Source organism: Marmota marmota, unplaced genomic scaffold, assembly GCF_001458135.2.
Source record: "Marmota marmota marmota unplaced genomic scaffold, marMar, whole genome shotgun sequence".
In the NCBI taxonomy this organism is placed as follows: domain Eukaryota; kingdom Metazoa; phylum Chordata; class Mammalia; order Rodentia; family Sciuridae; genus Marmota; species Marmota marmota.
This window is the reverse complement of record NW_025999900.1, coordinates 41,007,537-41,028,785: the sequence shown is the minus strand read 5'-3', so window position 1 is coordinate 41,028,785 and position 21,249 is coordinate 41,007,537. Positions and strand designations below refer to the sequence as shown.

The 21,249-nt window shown below is 33.7% G+C and overlaps 1 protein-coding gene across 1 annotated transcript in view; it reads right to left on the bottom strand.

Moving 5' to 3' along the window:
- The window catches only part of Dnal1 (dynein axonemal light chain 1), a 37,981-nt gene that overhangs the window by 13,392 nt on the left and 3,340 nt on the right, over positions 1–21,249 (bottom strand). Inside the window, exons 2-5 of the mRNA XM_015493721.2 lie at positions 19,390–19,428; positions 15,417–15,526; positions 12,349–12,404; positions 2,371–2,426 (exon numbers count right to left, since the gene is read on the bottom strand). Of these exons, the coding sequence (XP_015349207.1) occupies positions 2,371–2,426; positions 12,349–12,404; positions 15,417–15,526; positions 19,390–19,428 (261 nt within the window). The remainder of the gene's footprint in view (positions 1–2,370; positions 2,427–12,348; positions 12,405–15,416; positions 15,527–19,389; positions 19,429–21,249) is intronic.

Sequence of the window (21,249 nt, the reverse complement as noted above, 5' to 3'; positions counted from 1 at the left end):
ACTCAGCTATCAAAAAATGTGTCTGGATGAATAATTTAACTAAGTATGTGAACCTATTTTGAGTCTGGCATCTGTATCCCTGTGCAGTTTATTTCTCTTTAGTTTACATATAAGTGTTCAAGGTTTTGGACACACACACACACACACACACACCTCTCAAACATGTCTGATACATCCTGGAAACAGAGCCAACAGCTGGGTGTTATGAAGGCTCAGACAATGGAGAAAAAGTAAATATCCTAAATTTACAAATATACTTTAAAAAAACAAAACAAACCATTTTATTTTTATAGATCATTTAGAATTTTGCTTATCAATCCAATTAGATAGCAAACAATTCAGCTGTTGGTTATTGGGGAAGAAATTTCTTTTATTTAATTCCAGAATCTAATCCTGAAGAATTTCTGAGCATTTTATAAATTACTGGTAACATTTTATGTGGATAAACAGACACACAGAGTGGGAATATAATTCAGAGAATGGCTAATAAATCCAAGAAAATTCCAAAATTGCACCTCTGAAAACTGACTGCTATTCGGGTGGTAAACTGTTTCTGCAGGGGGATGGCCACTTTGGCCTGATTTTGAGAGATTATTGATGGGAAGCACTGCAGTTTCAACCTACTGCTGTCCCTTATGAAGCACAAGCTAGACTTACTGGGGGACATGAAGACAGGAGTCAAAAAATTTTCAGAATGTTTATGAATTATTTAGTAATAAACACTTTTCTAAAAGTATTACCCTTTGGGGAACAGATACAAGAAAAAGAAATTAGCTTCATCTTTCCTAAAATTGCCTATTTTCATAATACTGTTCCATCTATTCTTCTTTGGAAGGAAGTTGAAATAATCAGTAAATAAAAAAATAAGGGCTGGGATATAGCTCAGTTGGTAGAGTGCTTGCCTCACATGCTCAAAGCACTGGGTTCAATCCCCAGCACCACACACACTAAATAAATAAATAAATAGCATATTGTAGTAAAAAAAAAAAATTTAAATGCCTAAGGTTGGTATGGGGAAATGGAAAACCTCAAACATTACTGGTAAGAATATAAACTGTTTCAAACTTTACAAAGGGCAACTTGATATATGTCACAAAAGCCTTAAAAGAAATTCGTATCTTTTGACCCAGCAATTCCATTTCAAAGAATTTATTGAATTATTCATGAATGTGTACATTAATATAGCTAAAAGAAAATTCATAACAGGAATGATTATAACAAGTCCAAATTAGAAATGAACTACACAATTAATAAGTATCTGACTTAAATAAATTATGATACATCAATAAGATAGAATATTAGGCTATTAAAAAACGGTATGACTGGGCTGGAGTATAGCTCAGTGGTACAGCATTTGCCTAACATGTGCAAGGTCCTGGGTTTGATCCCAGCACTACAAAAAAATTTAAAAATATAAAAGGGGGTATGATTAAATTTATTTTAAAAATTTAAGTTGCATTCTCTAATTAAAAATCTCCAATGGAAGTCAGGCACGGTACTGCATACCTGTAATTCCAGCTATTTAGGAGGCTAAGGCAGAGGTTTTCCAAGTTTGGCCAGCTTCAGCAACTTAGAGACTCCTTGTCTCAAAAAATAAAAAAGAGCCAGGGATGTAGCTGGTTCAATCTCCAGGACTGCATAAAATAAAAATAAAAACAGAAACTTCTACTGACTTTGCAAGACACTTGGGGAAAATAAAATAAAATCTTATTTCTGTTGGCCTGGTCCCTGGTTCCTTCTCCAATGTCAATGAGGACCACCCTCCTTCCTCAATCAACTCTTCTGGCTCCTACTCAAGGATACCAGGTCTAAGACGTTTTCACCTGCTGTTCCCTCAGCCTGGTGCTCTTGCTCCTTGGTCAGCTCTGTAGCTTATAGTCTACATCTCACTTCCACAGAGAGAATTTGCATCATTCTATCTTCTCTTTTTATGCCTCGTTTTTCTTCATTCATCACCACCTGATGCATTATACAATTATCTTTTCATATCTCTCCCTCACATATAATCTAAGTTCTATGAGAGCAAGGACTATTTTATATTCTGCTGTCTCTCTAGTGCCTCAATCAGTGCCTAGCTTCAAGTAAGCATTCAAGAAATATTTTAATGAATTTGCTGAACAAATGACATTGGAAAGTGAATTTTACAAATTAAGTTAAAAAGGAGGTGCAAAACAATATGTATTGTATGATTTCATAATCTACATACCCACTGAAGAACAGAAAAAAGGTAAAAAGACAAAAGATGTCAGCAGTGTTTGTCAGTGGTTTATATTTTTAACTTGCTTTTTTACTCTGCAAAGCTTCTGCAATGAACATTTTTTAATTAAAAAAAAGTTTGTACCTTTTTAAAAATGTTAGATAACAACCTACCAGTCCATTTAAATTCTTTATGTTGTTTCTTCCCAGAGACAATATCCTCAAGTTTTCTGTAGTGGAAAGAAAGAAAGCATTTTGTTTACGAGAATCATATAATTGTTGTAAATCTAGTATAATAAAGCTTTAATAAGTTTTATGTAACAAATAACCTTATTTGATGAGCAAAAAAGGCTATTAATAAAAATAGGTAATCAAATAGGAAATAATATTGATTTACCTAAGATAAGCACTGTAATAACCATAACCCCACATCCTGTCAATATTAAATTTAAAACTGATTAGGTATCTGGAATGCCTGGCTAGTAAAATGTTAAAATGTTACAGGGATAAAAGTAAAGAAGATGTTAACTTTTATTTGGGGAGCATGTATGTTTCAAATATGTTTAAATATATAGTATCAGAACTCACACTGGAAAATAGAAATATATTATTTATATAGTTCCCTCTTACTAGCTGGGCATGGTGGTGCACGCCTGTGATGTCAGTTACTTGAGAGGCTGAGGCAGGAGGATCCCAAGTTCAAGGCCAGTCTGGGCAACTTAGTAAGACCCTGTCTCAAAATAAAATAAAAAAGGCTGGGGATGTTGCTTAGTGGTAGAGTGCCTAGGGTTCAAACCTTAGTACTACAAAAACAGAAAAGAAAAAAAAAAAAAGTTACCCTTTACTCTGTGAAGTATTATAAGAGAAATGAAATAAATTTAGCATTTAAAAATGTTTTGTTTTTCAATATTTTAAATAATTACATTGTGATTTGGTTAAAAAGAAAAGGCCTGTTTTTAATTTTTAAAAGGATATTTCTGTTTTTGGTTTTGGTTTTCTGTATAATTATCTGGAAAAGAAAATAGAAAATAGAAATAGTGGTTGACTTTAGGAAGGAGCTCAGAGTCTGTGGTCAGAAAAATAATTTTTTTTTTTTTTAAATTTTTTTAATATTTATTTTTTAGTATTCGGCGGACACAACATCTTTGTTTGTATGTGGTGCTGAGGATCGAACCCGAGCCGCATGCATGCCAGGCGAGCGCGCTACTGCTTGAGCCACATCTCCAGCCCCAGAAAAATAATTTTTTAAAAAAAGTTTTTTTGTAATTGTAGATGGACAGAATGCCTTTATTTTATTTGTTTATTTTTATGGATGCCAAGGCTTGAGCCCAGTGCCTCACACATGCCAGGCAAGCAGTCTGCCTCTGAGCTACAGTCCCAGGCCAAAACTTACTTTTCATTGTATTAGTGTAAACTCTTTTGAATCATTTGAATAAAAACATATGTGTACATTATTTTTCCAAATTAAAAAAATAAGACTTCTAGTAAAATATGGGAAACCTCACTTCTATTTCAAAAAACTACTGTGATTACTTTTGTATAAGTAATATATTTAGTTTTCACAAATTGAATTCTATGATTGGGCTGGGGTTGTGGCTCAGAGGCAGAGTGCTTGCCTAGCATGTGTGAGGCACTGGGTTCAATTCTCAGCACCACATATAAATAAATGAAAAATAAGGGTATATCAACAACTAAAAAATATTTTTAAAAAATAGAACTTCTGTGACTATCTAATGTAGTAGTCACAAGATAAATATGGCTATTTAATTTAAATTAATTAAAGTTAAAATTTAATTAAAATTTTAGTTTCTTAGTCACACCAGCCAAGTGCTTAATAGCTATATGTGGCTAATAGCAAATTTACTGGGACATTGCAGATGGTTCTGGTGGATATACTATTTTGTAATGTACATAATTCAATGCTGAGAACACAGATTGAATTATCTTGCAATTCTCTAGGTAAGCAAACTTCTTTGAATCTCAGTCTTATCAAATATATAAGAATGTAAGTATAATAATAACATAAATATTAAATGAGACAATTATTTAAAACATTCAGTAAGTTCCTAATCTATGGCACATATACAAAAAATAATGTGGTGTGTCAGGCACATATAACTTTGGTTTTAATTTATTTAACTTAATAAATTATTTTCAATTCTCTTGAGAATCATTGAGCTTTCAAAACAAGGTATTTTAAGAATGATCTAATTCACATAAGATGGCTTAACCACTGAAATAAGACACCATGTTATGGGCTAAATTGTATTTTCCTTAAAATTCATGTTTATATCCTAACTCCCAGTTATCTTAGAATGTATTTGGAGATAGGACCTATAAGGAGCTAATTGAGATAAAATGAGTTCATACAGGTATCCCAGTCCAATATAAGGGAAGCTTTTATAAGAAGAAAAAACTGGGTCAAATATATAGAGGAAAATCATGTAAAGGGAGAAGCCAAGCCAACAGCCTTCTACAAGCCAAAGACAGAGGTGTCAGAAGATATTAACTCTGTTGAAAAATTGATCTCAGACTTCTAGCCTCCAGAATTAAGAAAAAATAAATTTCTGTTGTTTAAGCCACACAGTCTCTGGGATTTTGTATTGGAAGCTTTCACAAACTAATATACCCCATGTAATTATGAATTTGTGATTTACATAACAAATTATTCCTTAAAGCTCTTTGATATAGAAAAATGAGGACTTTCTCTTTAGCTATTTCATGAAGAATCAAAAGCATATTAAGGGCTGGGGATATAGCTAAGTAGTAGCATACTTGTCTAGCATTCACAAGGTTCTATCCCCAGCACAATAAAAAAATAAGAAGAAGAAAAAGAAAAAGGTTATTCAAAAATTTATTCATTCAACACATAGTTATCAAACTATTTTCCAGGAACAATAATAAGCACTCATAATATTACAGTGAGTAATAAAGATAAAAATTCCTGCTGTCCTGAAGCTAATGTTGGGCAGACAATAAACTGAGTAAGTATATAAGGTATGATCCGTATGAAGGAAAAAAAGAGATATGCAGATAAAAGGAATGAAATAAAAGGTGTTGGGAGAGGTTGATATTTTAGATAGAAAGTCACTTCTAAACAAATACTCAAAGGCAGTGAAACAGCTAGAGAACTTTAAGTGCAAAGGCTTTGTAAGCAGAACCACATCCAATCTGTTCACAAAACACAAGAAGTTACCTGAGAGAATAAAGGAAGAGAGTAACAGAACATAAAATTATAGAAATAATAGGCCGTAGAAGGGATATAAAAGAGTAAAAAAATTATCACTGGGTGCAGTGGTGCTCGCCTGTAATCCCAGAGGCTCACGTTAAAGTATGAGATATCTATTAGACATCCAGTGGAATTCAGACACTGAATGTGTGAACCTGGAGTATGAGAAGACCTCAGGGGTAGATATTTAAATTTGGGAGCCATCTGCATATATATGGTAAAGCCATGACCCTGGATGAGATAATCTGAGGAGTAAGTGAAGAGAACAAAGAAAAAAGATGCAAGAACTGAGTTTTGACAGCACTCCAATATTTAAAAGCTGGGGACACAAAACCGGGTTGTCAGAAAGAGAGGAGAAAACCAGGAGGATATGGTGCAATAGAAACCTAATACTGAAAGTGCTCCAAAGAGGAAAAAGAGCCCTGGTACAGTGGCACACACCTGTAATCCCAGTGGCTCGGGAGGCTGAGGCAGGAGGATTGCAAGTTCAAAGTCAGCCTTAGCAATTTAGTGAGGCCCTAAGCAACTCAGTGAAACTCTGTCTCAAAATATAAAAAAGGCTGGCAGATGGCACCTAGGGTTATGGCTCAGCGATAGAGTGCTCGCCTAGCACGTGCGAGGCCTGGTTTCAATCTTCAGCACCACATAAAAATAAATGAATAAAATAAAGGTATTATGTCCAACTATAACAAAAAATATTTAAAAATACACTGTGGGGGCGCTGTAGCTCAGTGGCAGAGTGCTTGCCTAGCATGCGTAAGACAATGGATTTGATCCTTAGCACCACATTAATAAATAAATAAATAAAAACAAAATAAAGGCATTCTATCCAACTACAACTACAAAAAAAAATATATGGGATGCTGAGGATGTGGAACAGTGGTTAAGTGCCCCTGGGTTCAATCCCCTGTACCAAAAACAAAAAAGGAAAGAGAAATCATTTATGTCAAAATACGCTAATTGGCTAGGTGGAGAGGCTGAGGCAGGAAAATTGCAAGTTCCAGGCCAGCCTAATCAACTTAATCTAGACCCGGTCTCAAAATGAAATAAAAAGGGTTGAGGATGTAGCTTAGTGGAAGAGTACCCTGGGTTCAATTCCCAGAACCACTTCCAAAACTGACTGATCAATTATGATGAGGTCACAGGAAATAAATAAATGCAACTCTCAAAGATATTTAACTTACTATATTAAACTCCCATTTAAAAATGCACATAAAATGGTAATGAAGGGCTCAAAACATTTATTGCCATGAAGGGAAATAGGTAAATTATGATATCAAAATTAATAGACTACACATTCTAACAAAACACGATTATGTATTTTCCTTATTTTATATGTTGCATACGTTAAGGTACCACTAGAAGGGAAACACTGTTGTTTTCTTCATACAAGGTCATGATGGAAATCAAAACAGGGCTTTCAAGTTTTATGTTTATTTCTAACCTGGAAGAGTATAGTTTTGTTTGTGTTGCCAAAGATACAAGAAAACAAAACTTATTTTCTAATCTTTAATATGAGATTATTAATACTCACAATATATAGTTTTTTAGTCATGGTTGTGGATATAGTCATGTCATAGAATTTTCCAGTCCCAGTTTTGGTACACTAAATTGTCCTTGTGTTTATTCTTCCTATAAACCATCTATTAAATAGGAATACGTATGTATTTTTAAACTTTCTGCCATAGCATAATAGATAAACTATCATATTTAAGAAAGGATGGGGGTAACAGGCAAGCTAGAGGCATAAATTCAATCTTTTATATGGTTCTGTTAATTTCTCTGTTTCATAGTCACAGATAAAATGTATTTCCTAACCATTGACTAAGGAAGTATTTATATTACAAGCACAACCAAAATGAGATGAGTCAAGTGTAGCAAATACCTGTATTCTCTCATTCCATGTTTATAGCAGACATCAATAATTGATCAAGATTTCCTTTGCCATTGAGTTGTGGGAATTCTTTTTCTTCATCTTTTTTTTTTTTTTTTTTTTTTTGGTACAAGGTATTAAACCTGGGGCATCTTAACCACTGANGATTGAGCCACATCCCCAGCCCTGAATGTGGCATTCTTAATCTTTATTTTCTTATAGGATTTTCCTATTATAGGAGGGGGCTGCTCTCCATGAAAAATGTTACATCAATAAATACGTACAGTCATAATAAAGCAATGGTATGTTGGGATAAATACAGTGGTACAAGTATCTTATTTATTTATTTATTTGATAGTGGGGATTGAACTCAGGGGCACTCAACCACTGAGTCACATCTCCAGCCCTATTTTGTATTTTATTTAGAGACAGGGTCTCACCGAGTTGCTCAGTGCCTCACCATTGCTGAGGCTGGCTTTGAACTCATGACCTCCTGCCTCAGCTTCCTGAGCCGCTGGGATTACAGGTGTGCATCACCGTACCCAGCTATTTTTTTTTAATTTTTTGATACAAACTTTTAGATGGCTTTGACTATGACATTAAGACATTAGGTCTTTACCAAGCAAAGGAGAGCCTAGGTCTCAGATCTAGAAGAATGATATAAAAACAAGTTATTTATTTATTTATTTATTTATTTATTGTACTAAGGATTGAACCCAGGGGCACTTAACCATATCCCCAGTCCTTTTTATATTTTTATTTTGAGACAGGGTCTTGCTAAATTGCTTAGGTCTTTGCTAAGTTGCTGAGGCTGGCTTTGAGCTTGGGATCATCCTGCCTCAGCCTCCTGAGTTGCTGGGATTACAGGCATGCACCAACCATGCCTGGGAAAAAATAATATTTTTAAAAAGAAAACTCTGGTATCATTGATAAAGTTTAACTGAACAATAGAAAGGAGAAAAGGAGATTAATTAGGAGATTATCACAAAAGTCATAAGGTAGTTTTTTTTCTAACTATGGGTAATAATCCATTAATGAGTTGTGAAATCAACTTGGTTGTGGTCAGCATTGAAAAAAAATCAAATTTAAAAAATACATACTGGACCCTATGCTATAAGAGTTCATACTTTTTTTTGTAAATTCTATTCCAGTTTAGATGTATATGTATATATTTTATATGTATATTCATATGAATATATAATAAATTCATATTATTTCTTACTGTAGAAAATGGTAAAAATGTTTGATAAACATGATCTAATGGGAAGCTAAATTCAAGTTGGGGCTCCTAGAAATGGAAAAGCAACAAATTATTTGAAAGCTGCTTCAAAGAGTAGAATTAATAGGACTTACTGATGAACTTGGGTGTAGGGTTTAAGTGAAGAGAGAATATGGTAGGCTAAATAATGGTTCTCCCATAAGTACCTCTGTATCCTAATCCCTAGGATCTGTCATAAATGGCAAAAAGGTATTTTGTAGGTATGATTAAATTAAGGATCTTAAGATGGAAAAATTGTCCTCAATATCTCAGTGTGGCCGAAATGCAATCACACATATCCTCACAAGAGTGAGGCAGAGATTTGACCTGACACAGAATGGGAGAAGTCAGTGTGATGGCAGAGATTGGGAGTATGGCACCCATTAGAAAATGGAAGAGGACCATAAAAAAAAAAATAAAATTATATCATTTACAGGAAAATGGATGGAACTTGAGAACATTATGTTAAGTGAAATAAGCCTAACTCAGAAGGTCAAGAGTTGTATGTTTTCTCTCATATGTGGAAGCTAGTGAGGAAAAGAAAAGAATGGTGAGGAGGGCAGATCTCATGAAAATTGAAGGAACATAAGTAGAATAGAGAAAAGGGACCAGGGAGAGGGAGGAGAGGAGGAAAGGGGAAATACTAGGAAATGATATTGGCCAAATTATACTGTTAAATTGTGAGCATGAACAAATATGTAACAATAAATTGTATAATTATATAAAACTATAATGCACCAATAAAAAATGTGGAAAAAAAAAAAAATGGAAGAGGCCTAACTACTTTGGAGGCTGAGGTACGAGGATGGCAAGTTGTCTGGGCAACTTAGCAAGATCCTGTCTCAAAATAAAAAATTAAAAGGGCTGAAATGTAGCTCAGTGGTAGAGCACCCCTGGGTTCAATCCCAGTACTACAAAAAGAGAGAGAGAGGGAAGGGAAGGGAAGGGAAGGGAAGGGAAGGGAGGAGAAGGGAAGGGAGGGGAGGGGAGAGGAAGGGNAGAGAATAAAATGACTAATTACCTAAGAGAACAAATTATTCAACAAGTCAGAATAGAGGGAGTCATTTTAAGCCTGCTCCAATAGTTAACACTTCCCTCTAGCACTATAAAAATATAGAATGCCAAGTTCGATGTGTGTGTGTTTTGTTTGTTTGTTTTGGTGGTGGTGCTGGGGATTGAACCCAGGGCCTTTTGCATAGTAGGCAAGCACTCTACCACCCACCCTCCTTTCACACAGTAGGCAAATGCTCTACCTCCCTCCAGACCCTGGAGTGCCAACTTTGAGAAAGGTACTGGGGGGAAAGGATCTGGAATAGAAAAGACTAATAATATGTTATGCATGCCCCCAAGAAGCTCACTATCTAAAGAGCAAAACATATTCTCAACTATAATAGTGATTAATAGTTATTGAGCACTTTATCTGAACCAGCACAATTCTTAAGTATTTCATGTAATCTAACTCATTTAATCTTCACCATAATTATATGAAGTGGATAATTATTATTACAATCCAAGGTAGACTGTTATAAATATTCTCAAAGAAGAAGTAATTATGAGGGCTGGGGTTGTGGCTCAGTGGGCAGAGCACTCATGTGTGAGGCACTGAGTCCGATCCTCAGCACCACATAAAAAAATAAATTAATTAAAAGTATTGTGTCCATCTACAACTAAAAAAAATTAAAAACATTCTTCTAAAGAAAAGAAAAGAAGTAATTATGATGCTGGAAATTAGGAAAGTTTTTAGAGAGGGACGTAAAAACATTCTTCTAAAGAAAAGAAAAGAAGTAATTATGATGCTGGAAATTAGGAAAGTTTTTAGAGAGGGACGTAACATTTGAATGTGGCATTCTTTTTTTTTTTTTAATATTTATTTATTTTTTTTAGTTTTCCGCGAACACATCTTTGTATGTGGTGCTGAGAATCGAACCCGGGCCGCACGCATGCCAGGCAAGCGCGCTACCGATTGAGCCACATCCCCAGCCCTGAATGTGGCATTCTTAATCTTTATTTTCTTATAGGATTTTCCTATTATAGGAGGGGGCTGCTCTCCATGAAAAATGTTACATCAATAAATACGTACAGTCATAATAAAGCAATGGTATGTTGGGATAAATACAGTGGTACAAGTATCTTATTTATTTATTTATTTGATAGTGGGGATTGAACTCAGGGGCACTCAACCACTGAGTCACATCTCCAGCCCTATTTTGTATTTTATTTAGAGACAGGGTCTCACCGAGTTGCTCAGTGCCTCACCATTGCTGAGGCTGGCTTTGAACTCATGACCTCCTGCCTCAGCTTCCTGAGCCGCTGGGATTACAGGTGTGCATCACCGTACCCAGCTATTTTTTTTTAATTTTTTGATACAAACTTTTAGATGGCTTTGACTATGACATTAAGACATTAGGTCTTTACCAAGCAAAGGAGAGCCTAGGTCTCAGATCTAGAAGAATGATATAAAAACAAGTTATTTATTTATTTATTTATTTATTTATTGTACTAAGGATTGAACCCAGGGGCACTTAACCATATCCCCAGTCCTTTTTATATTTTTATTTTGAGACAGGGTCTTGCTAAATTGCTTAGGTCTTTGCTAAGTTGCTGAGGCTGGCTTTGAGCTTGGGATCATCCTGCCTCAGCCTCCTGAGTTGCTGGGATTACAGGCATGCACCAACCATGCCTGGGAAAAAATAATATTTTTAAAAAGAAAACTCTGGTATCATTGATAAAGTTTAACTGAACAATAGAAAGGAGAAAAGGAGATTAATTAGGAGATTATCACAAAAGTCATAAGGTAGTTTTTTTTCTAACTATGGGTAATAATCCATTAATGAGTTGTGAAATCAACTTGGTTGTGGTCAGCATTGAAAAAAAATCAAATTTAAAAAATACATACTGGACCCTATGCTATAAGAGTTCATACTTTTTTTTGTAAATTCTATTCCAGTTTAGATGTATATGNGAGGGGAGGGGAGGGGAGGGGAGGGAGGAAGGAACAAATGAAGGAAAGAAAAAGAAAATGGAGGAGGCCAGAAAAAGATTCCCTCCTAAAGCCTCATATGGAATGTGGCCTGATATTTGGTCCAATGAAACTTATTGCAGTTTTATGATCTCCCAAACTGTGAGAGAATAAATTTCAGTTGACTTAAGTCACCAAGTTATGGCAGCAATTGGAAACCAGTTGATCATCAGAGACCTTGGGAACTAAGAAGGTGGACATGTCATTAACAAGAATAAGAATATGGGGAAAACAAGACATGATGAGGGATTAAATTTTAAATATAACAAGTTTGAAATACATACAAGACAAATCTAAACAAAGAAATAAATACATAACAAAAATCTGATTTCCTATTTAAAGTATTTCAACTTTTATGAAAGTTTTAAAAGATCGTTAAAATGTTCAAGTGTTATTTTCTTTGGATAATCAAATGTAAGACTCATCGTTTATACATTCTGTCATCTGACAATACTGCGGTTAAAACAGGTGCCAGGCCAAGTGTGGTAGCTCATGCCTATAATCCCAGTGACTTGGGAGGCTGAAGCAGGAGAACTGCAAGTCTGAGGACAGCTTCAGCAATTTAGGGAGGCCCTGAGCAACTTAGTGAGAACCTGTCTCAAAATTAAAAATAAAAAGGATTGGGGATGTGGCTCAGTGGTAAAATACCCCTGGGTTCAATCCCCAGCACAAAAAACCAAAAACCTAAAGAAACAGGTGCCAGCTTCTAGAATTACATAGTGTCTCTGGAATGTTTAAAATTCAAGAACCATCTGTTACCATGGATCACTTACTTAAGCCATTCAGATTGGCAATTTTTTCAATGCAGTTTGTAGACAGTGAAAGCTTCCTTTAAAAGAACAAAGAAAAAACTTTAATTAACATGAAAAACTTATAATAATATATTAGAAATTATTCCTCAATAGTAGTTCCCATGGAAGATAATATTTAAACAACTTTTTTTTTTTACATTGAATCCTTTTTCCTCATTCAGTCATAGAATTCATTCATTTTTGAAACAATCCTCCCCCCTTGTAAATGTTAATACACACTTATTGTAGGAAATTTAAAAAATCTTTTTGAGGCAATTTGGTGTTATCTATAAAAATTTTTTTGGGCTGGGGATGTGGCTCAAGCGGTAGCGCGCTCGCCTGGCATGCGTGCGGCCCGGGTTCGCTCCTCAGCACCACATACAAAGATGTTGTGTCTGCTGAAAACTAAAAAATAAATATTAATTTAAAAAAAATTTTTTAATGCAAATGTTCTTAGTATTTTACTGCTAGGAATGCAGCCTACTAAAATACAAAGATGAGTGCCAAGAGATATACAAACTAGACTACTTATTATATAATTATAATAGAAAAAACTCTGAAAAAATCTGTCAACTTGGAATAGATAATGAAATACTATGCTGATACTAAAAAATGATATTGGGCTATAGATACTGACTTGTGAAGATGTCCATGATGTAAGTTAAATTTAAAAACCATCTTGTAAAACAATATATTTTATACAACTCCTTTTAGTAAAACAAAACAAAAAGCTCCAAACCTCAAAAACACAATTATGTATATACATTTGTAAAGATATATTTTTTCATGTGTTAAATCCTTCAGAAATATATACTGAAAAAATGTAATGTCATATGTAATCCCAATTGTCCCACCCTCCCTAGAGATTCATACTTTTAATATTTTGCATATATTTTTCTAGACTTTTTCTATCCATATTTTAATGATATAAAAACAAAGTTTTTAAAGGGAACATAGTTAACATTCTTAATCTTTCTTCCTTGATTAAAATGTTTAATATATTAGAAATTTCATGCAAAACATATAATAATAAAGGCTAATTTGTTGAACATTTAATGTGTGCCCACTATTCTTCTAAACAATTTACATGAATTATTTTAACAATCACAATTTTCTGAGATAAATATTATTATTATCCACATTTTACAAATGAAACTGAGACACAAAGATGTTAAACAATTTGCCCAATATTACACAATCACAACGTGGCAGGTCCAAAATTAAAATCCAGGTAAGTTTGATGCTAGAACACGTGTCTTACCCTTATATTTGACTTGAAGAGGAATTATTCATTTATCTGTTTGAAACAGCAAAAGCAATTACTATATGGTTTTCACCAAATCTGTATATTTTCTAGTTATCCCCCATTCCTGAGACCTACCAGTGATAAATAAAGTTCCTTAAAATCTAGGAATATTATTGGAAAAGAATTCTTTAAATCTTGTTTACATAGCTTTCCCAAAGACATTGTCAGCAAAAATATGAACAGGTTGACTCTTTCTAAATGGTTTCTGAAGGCTTTGGCATGGGATACAAAATCTTCTCAAGTTTGTTTACCTTTTTGATGGTTTTATGACAAAAAAAGATCATTCTAGAAGCCAAATATGAATCCCAAGGTAGATTTTTATGTAAGCCAGTATGCTTTCATCACAATGAATGAATTGCACACAATAAATACATATGTTTGCTTTTCCCTTTAATCCCAAAGATTAAGTAATAGATATGAGTAATATTACAAATATGTGTTCACCAATATGTGTTCACAAGTATGTGTCCAAGTACTACCCAATTGCCTACTGTAGAGATTCTTAGAATTCCTTAGTATGATTCTATAAAATTGGGATGGAGCTTATCTCCTGCAGAAAGTTCAGGTGGTGAAGGGATCACATTTATAGAAACACACGGTGAAGAAGTTAGAAAGAACCTCAGGTACTCTACAGTATTCCACAACCCTGACAGGAGACAATAGGGTCCCGAAAATATGGTTATGAGGTGTCACTGTATAATTGCCTCAAATTAGCATACAATCCTGCTAAAAACTGAGTAGAATATTTAGAAAATAAATTAAAAGAAATTAACATAGATCTGCTCATTGAAGTCATAGGAAACAGGATTACAAAACAAGTGCAATTTTATCCCAATTAGGATTAAAAAAAAAAAATTAGCCTGGTGAGGTGGTACACACCTATAATCCCAGCTACTCAGGAGGCTGAGGCAGAAGAATCAAAAGTTCAAGACCAGCTTTGGCAGTTTAGTGATATCCTGTCTAAACATAAGGGCTGGGGGGATGTTGCTCAGTGGTAGAATACCACTGGGTTCAATCCCTAGTAGTGGGGGTAAAAATTAAAAGGCTCTATGTAAAAATGCTAACATTGATTTTACAAGATACTACAATTTAGGTTGACATTAATATTTTGTGTTCTTTATATTTCCTGGATGGTTTGCAATGTATTTTTAGTTTTTTTAAAAAATGTGTATTCCTTAGGTAATCAGTAAAAAAATGCAGTTCTGAGTTTGATGGATAATTTTACAAGAAAAAGTAGTTGACTCAAATGACAGAGTAACAGTTGATTCTGTTATTTAGCTTCTTCCAAAAAACTAGGACTTTTCCATTTCCAAATATAATATAAAAACTATATTATAAAAAAAACTATATTATAATATAAAAACTATATTATAATATAAACTATATTATAATATTATATTGTTTATATTATATATTATATATTATAATATAAAACTATATTATAATATAAAACTATATTATAATGTATCATAATATAAAATATATTATAAAATATAATATATTATAATATAAAACTATATTATAATATATAATATAAAAATATAACATAAAAACTATATTGAAAAATATCATTCCATTAATAATCCTATAAACCAGTAATCTTTCACATTTAACTTTCCCAAGGGAAGAATTACAATAAACAAACAAAAATATGAAAATCACAGAAAACAAATATATCCTAGTATAAAGGAAAAAAGAAAGGAAAACTAAATAACAATACTAGAAGGATGAAAAGAGAACTTACTCGCAATTAGCCAGTGTGGACAAGGATGCATCCATCTTCTCTATTGGGGGAATCTGGGCATAAAGTTTTATCTCTTTGGTTTCAGATGGCCTCTGACCAGTTTTCTCTTCCTATGAGAAAAGTTAATTTGGAACAAAATGATCCCTAGTTATGATGTATAACAAAAGAGGCAAGATTCCTGAAGGCCTTTCAACATTTTGATTTCAACATTTTTAGAATTTTAATAACTACTTAATAATTATTCATCACTTACTGAACCATGTATTTGCTGACCCTAATAACCTAATAACCCTAATATGGCTCAATCAGATAATTGTTAGGTCCCTAGCAAAAGGAAATAAGGAGAAAAAAAATCACTTATATTTTTATATTGTTTAAAATCTTTTGTTTATCCATTTCCAGGTGTAGAGGCACGTGCCTGTAATCCTAGCAACTTGGAAGGTAGAGGCAGGTAGGTCAGCCTCAGCAACTTAGTGAAACTTCAGCAACTTAGCAAGATCCTGTCTCAAAATGAAAAATAAAAAAGGACTGGGAATATAGCTCAGTGGTAAGACTCTTGGGTTTAATTCCTAGTACAAATAAAATAAAATAAAAAGTCTATCAATTGATTTTACTAAAAAATATTCCTTGTCCCTAACTGACCTCATTAAATATCAGATTCAGAATGGTAAGATTTCATTCATCATCTTTTTTCTATACTTATTTCAGCCTGAGCTAGAACCCCCAATATAAGAAATTTTAAAGATATTCTCTTTATAACATAGCTGAGATCAAAGCTATCTGTTCTACTCTAATTCACTAAATCCTACCTTAGTATTTAGTTTTAGTATTAAGCATACAATTTAAAATTTAATTACCCATACAAGCTGCCTATTAATATTTTCCAAGCACATCACTAACTTGGAGATAGTTCTCTCTTTCCAACACAACTTGAAGCTCAGGGACCATTTCCTTTGCCTTCCTGTGTTTTCTGTAACTTAAAGGAAAAAAGTTTATTTTGAGTTTATGGTATCAAAGGTTCAGTCCAAGGTCAGTCACTTCCATTGCACTGGAGTGAGGCAGGACATCAGGGCAGAATGGCATGATGGAAGAAAGCTGCTCAGCTCATAACCACCAAGCAGAGAGGAAGAGCCTGGGACAAAATATGATCCCCAAAGACATACTCTAGTGAAATACTTCCTCCAGCCATGCCCTACCTGCCTACATAATCCACCTAATAGTCTACTGAAATTATTAATCCCTGAAATCGTTTTAAATGGATCCACTGATTAGATTAACCTTGTGAAATGTAGGATACAAAGAGGCTCATTTTAAAAATCAATTCATCACACATCAACAATAGAAAATATATAGTCCATTGAAAGAGATCTAACATACATCCAGTCAGTACTTTTGTATCACACATTTGTAGGTTAGGGGAAAGAAAACTTAAACCCCTCAAATCTTCAATAAATGATGGGTTGCCATTTGTGGCAACACAGATGAGCTGGGAGGACTCATTCATTTTAAGTGAAATTTGCCAGGAACAGAAAGAAAAATACTAAAGGTCTTCACCCATTTATGGAACCTAAAAAAGTGGACCTCATAGAAGTCCACAGTATAATAGTGGTTACCAGATGCTGGGAAGAGTAAGGGGGAGGGAAGTAACAGGTACAAATAGGAGGAATAAGTTCTAGTATTCTATAGCACAGTAGGGTGACTATAGTTAATGATAATTTATTATATATTTAAGAATAACTATAAAGAAAGGATTTCGAATATTAGCACAGGAATGATAAATGTTTGAGGTGGTGGATATGCTAATAATACTGAATCGATGATTTTACATTATATACATATATCATGTCACATTGTTGGGCTGGCATTATGGCTCAGTCATATAGCACATACCTAGCACATGTGAGGCCCTGGGTTTGATCCCCAGTACCACATAAAAATAAAGGTGTTGTGTCAATCTACAACTAAAAAAATTTTTAAAATGTCACATTGTATCCCATAAATATGTACAATTATGTGCCAATAAAGAACATTTCTGTGTGTGTGTGTGTGTGTGTGTGTGTGTGTATGGTGCTGGGAATTGAACCCAGGGCCTTGTCATGCAAGGCAAGCACTCTACCAACTGAGTTATATCCCAAACCCAAAGAACATTTTTTAAATGTTAAAAATTAGCCGGGTGCGATGCTGCATACCTGTAATCCCAGCAGCTCAGGAGGCTGAGACAGGAGGATTGTGAGTTCAAAGCCAGTCTCAGCAACTGTGAGGCACTAAGCAACTCTATGAGACCCTGTCTCTAAATAAAATATAAAATAGGGCTGGGGATGTGGTTCCATGGTTAAGTGCCCCTGGGTTCAATCCCTGGTACCCACCCCACCCCACCCCCGCCTCAAAAAAATTAATGTGAGCACTGGGGCTGTAGCTCAGTGGTACAGCACTTGCCTAGCAAGTGTGAGGCACTGGGTTCGATCATCAGCACCACATAAAAATCAATTAAAAAACAAAATAAAGGTATTGTGTCCATCAACAACTAAAAAATTTTTAAAAAGACTTTTTTTTCCAAAGCTATAAAAGTAAAGAGTACATTATTTTGTAACAAACTATATAGCATAGACAAAAAAGTTATTACTGGGCACAGAAATTAAGGTGCCATCTTTGTACTCTATGGAAATTTTATCTATAAATGCTGAATTACAACTATTCACATTACAGAATGTTAATATTCAAAATACTCATTGTTATGGTTTGGATATTAGGTGTTCCCCAAAAGGCTCATGTTAGTTAACGCAGGAATGTCCAGAGGTGCAATGATCAGATTACGAGAACTATAATCTAATCAATGGATTAATCCATTTAAGTCGATTTCAGGGATTAATAATTTCAGTAGTCTATTAGGTGGATTATGTAGGCAGGTAGGGCATGGCTGGAGGAAGTATTTCACTAGAGTATGTCTTTGGGGATCATATTTTGTCCCAGGCTCTTCCTCTCTGCTTGGTGGTTATGAGCTGAGCAGCTTTCTTCCATCATGCCATTCTGCCCTGATGTCCTGCCTCACTCCAGAGCAATGGAAGTGACTGACCTTGGACTGAACCTTTGATACCATAAACTCAAAATAAACTTTTTTCCTTTAAGTTGTTCTTGCCAGGTATTTTGGTCATAGTGATGAATAGCTGAATGCCACACTTATGGTTTATATTTAACGCATGTTTTTTACAATGTGTTTCCTCTCTAATATTACTATATACTTTAGTATTTTTACTCCATGTGTTTTAGTTGTTTATGTGTAATTTACATTGGTCTATACTGGCTATCTCTGTTCTAACATCCAACAGGCTAAAACTATCATCTGATTAAAGCTTAGACAATCCACAATATTTACCACTCTATTACTTGAAAGTGACTGATAAAACTGGAAAAGAAAATGTACTATAATACAAAGGTTCCAGCCATTTTATAGCCATAGGTTAATCAGTCTTTCCATATTTATATTTTTATTGACATTTCTGTTAAGATATTTGAGGGGTGGGGATGGGTGCAACTTAGTGGTAGAGTTTGTGCCTAGCATGCACAAACCCTGGGTTTGATTCCGAGCACCACAAAACAAAACAAAACAACAAAAACAGAGTGATCCCATGTACAGTTTGACCAGAATATTACTCCCCAATGGTAATAGTCTATAAAACTACAGTATATCATAACTAAGGTATTGCTACTGATATTAATGTATCAGTTTTATTTAGATTTTCCCAAACTTACTAGTACTCACTTACGTGTATGAGTGAATATATATTTGTATGTATGTATTAAGTCCCAAACAATTTTATCAACTGTATAAATTCATGTATTTACTACCACAGACAAGATAGCTGAACAGTTCCAATATCACAAGGATACCTTGTATTGAGTGGTCGGATTTAAATAACTATATCCAAATTTTCCTTGTATGGCTTCTAAAAGAAGGAAAAATTCACATACTTACCCATCTGGCTAGGGCTTCTTTGATTGTTGTTGCTTTTGCCTTTAAAAAAAAAAAGAAGAAGAAGAAGATAAAAAAAAAAAAAAAGAAGAGGAGGAAGAAGAAGAAACAGGCTGTTTTTATTGGTGTGATTTATTCATTCAATTTTCATTCATTAATCATTAGCTTAGCTTCCACCTTTAAAAGGATTAATGTCTTTCTTTGAGATTTTATAGGCAAGAAGGCATTTTAATGATTTCTTTAAAGACCACTCAGAAAAAATAAGGAAATCACTATGTAATGCTCATACATTTCACTTCCACTTGATTTACAAAAAATACATAGCTTTCAATACTTGACATTAAAATATATTCTATTTCATTGATTCTAAAATCTACATCTTTTACATTGTAACATTGAAATTTGGATGCATTACAATTAGGAACAATTTACGATTGCTGTGGCCAGGTGACAGTGGCAAAATTTTAGAAAAATATTAACAATTTTATTTCATACACATAAACTCCTTTTCATGTTTTTAAAGAATGATATATGACAAAAATCTACACGTCTAAATCTTTTTAAAATAATTCCATCAATAAGTACAAATTAAAAATTCTAAATGATAAAAAAATTTGTCATAGTTCAATTTCAACTTATTTGAGGAATTCAGCACTAAGAAAGAAATCTGCATTTTCAAATGCATTCATCAGAAAACAAGAGATTGGAAACAAATGGGCTAACATTTTAAAAAGTACATATGGCAAACCCAAAGAAGAAATACAAAGGAAGAGGTCAATGAAAAGCAGAAGGGGAAGGGGTTCTTAATTCTCTTGCAAGTATGACTGGGAAAAAATAAGAGATATATAAATTTAAAATACGGAATGAATAAGGTATACATCACAGAGGTTTTTATCAAGTGTTTTAAATAAAATGAGCAAAATTTGCTATAGTTTTAAAACCTAGATGAAGTTTTCATTTTTAGAAAAAACATAAAAATATGAAAACTGTCACAAAAAAAGAATCAGAAACTTTGAATAGAACAATACTATTGGAAACATTAAAATGATAATCAAAGAAGTTTACTGTCATCCTTCTCTCATAAAACTCCAAGCTTAGATGGTTTTACAAGTGAACTGTAACAAGCTTTCAAGGAATACTCCTTCTTATGCAAGTTGTTTCAGAACCCAAAGAAAGAGGAAAGTTGCCAACATATTTTATGAGTCTAGAAAAATGATAGCATAACCACATAAAAAGTCCTATTTACTTTTTAACACAGATTTGGAAATTCTGAATAATATTAGATCTCTCCAAAGTCAATAATATGTAACGATCATGATCAAGGAAGAATATTTTGGGGGCTAGGGTTGGGACTCAGTGACACAGTGCTTGCCTATCATGTGTGAAGCATTGGGTTCAATCTTCAGCACTGCATAAAAATAAGCAAATAAAATAAAGGTATGCTGTCCATCTACAACTACCAAAAAATAAAAAAATAAAGAATGAATAGTTTATCCCAATAGCACAAAGAGTACAACAGAAAAATTTCAAAGTTTAAAAATTAGTGGATTATTCATAGGAAATCATGTTTATTTCAGTAAGTGTAGAAAACACTTGATAAATTTCCGTATCTGATTTTAAATGTTGTCAGCTAATAGGTTAAAGAGAGATTCCTACTTGATAAAAGTTATATACCAAAAATTTGCAATACCACACTTGGAAAATTAATTTATTTCAGCAACTATTCCGTGTCTACTGCATGCCAAGCATTCTTTTATGTGTTTTTGATATGTTGAACAAAACAAAGATTCCTGCCTTCATGAAACTTACATCTGCTGGAGGGGATATATATATATATATATATATATATATATATATATATAT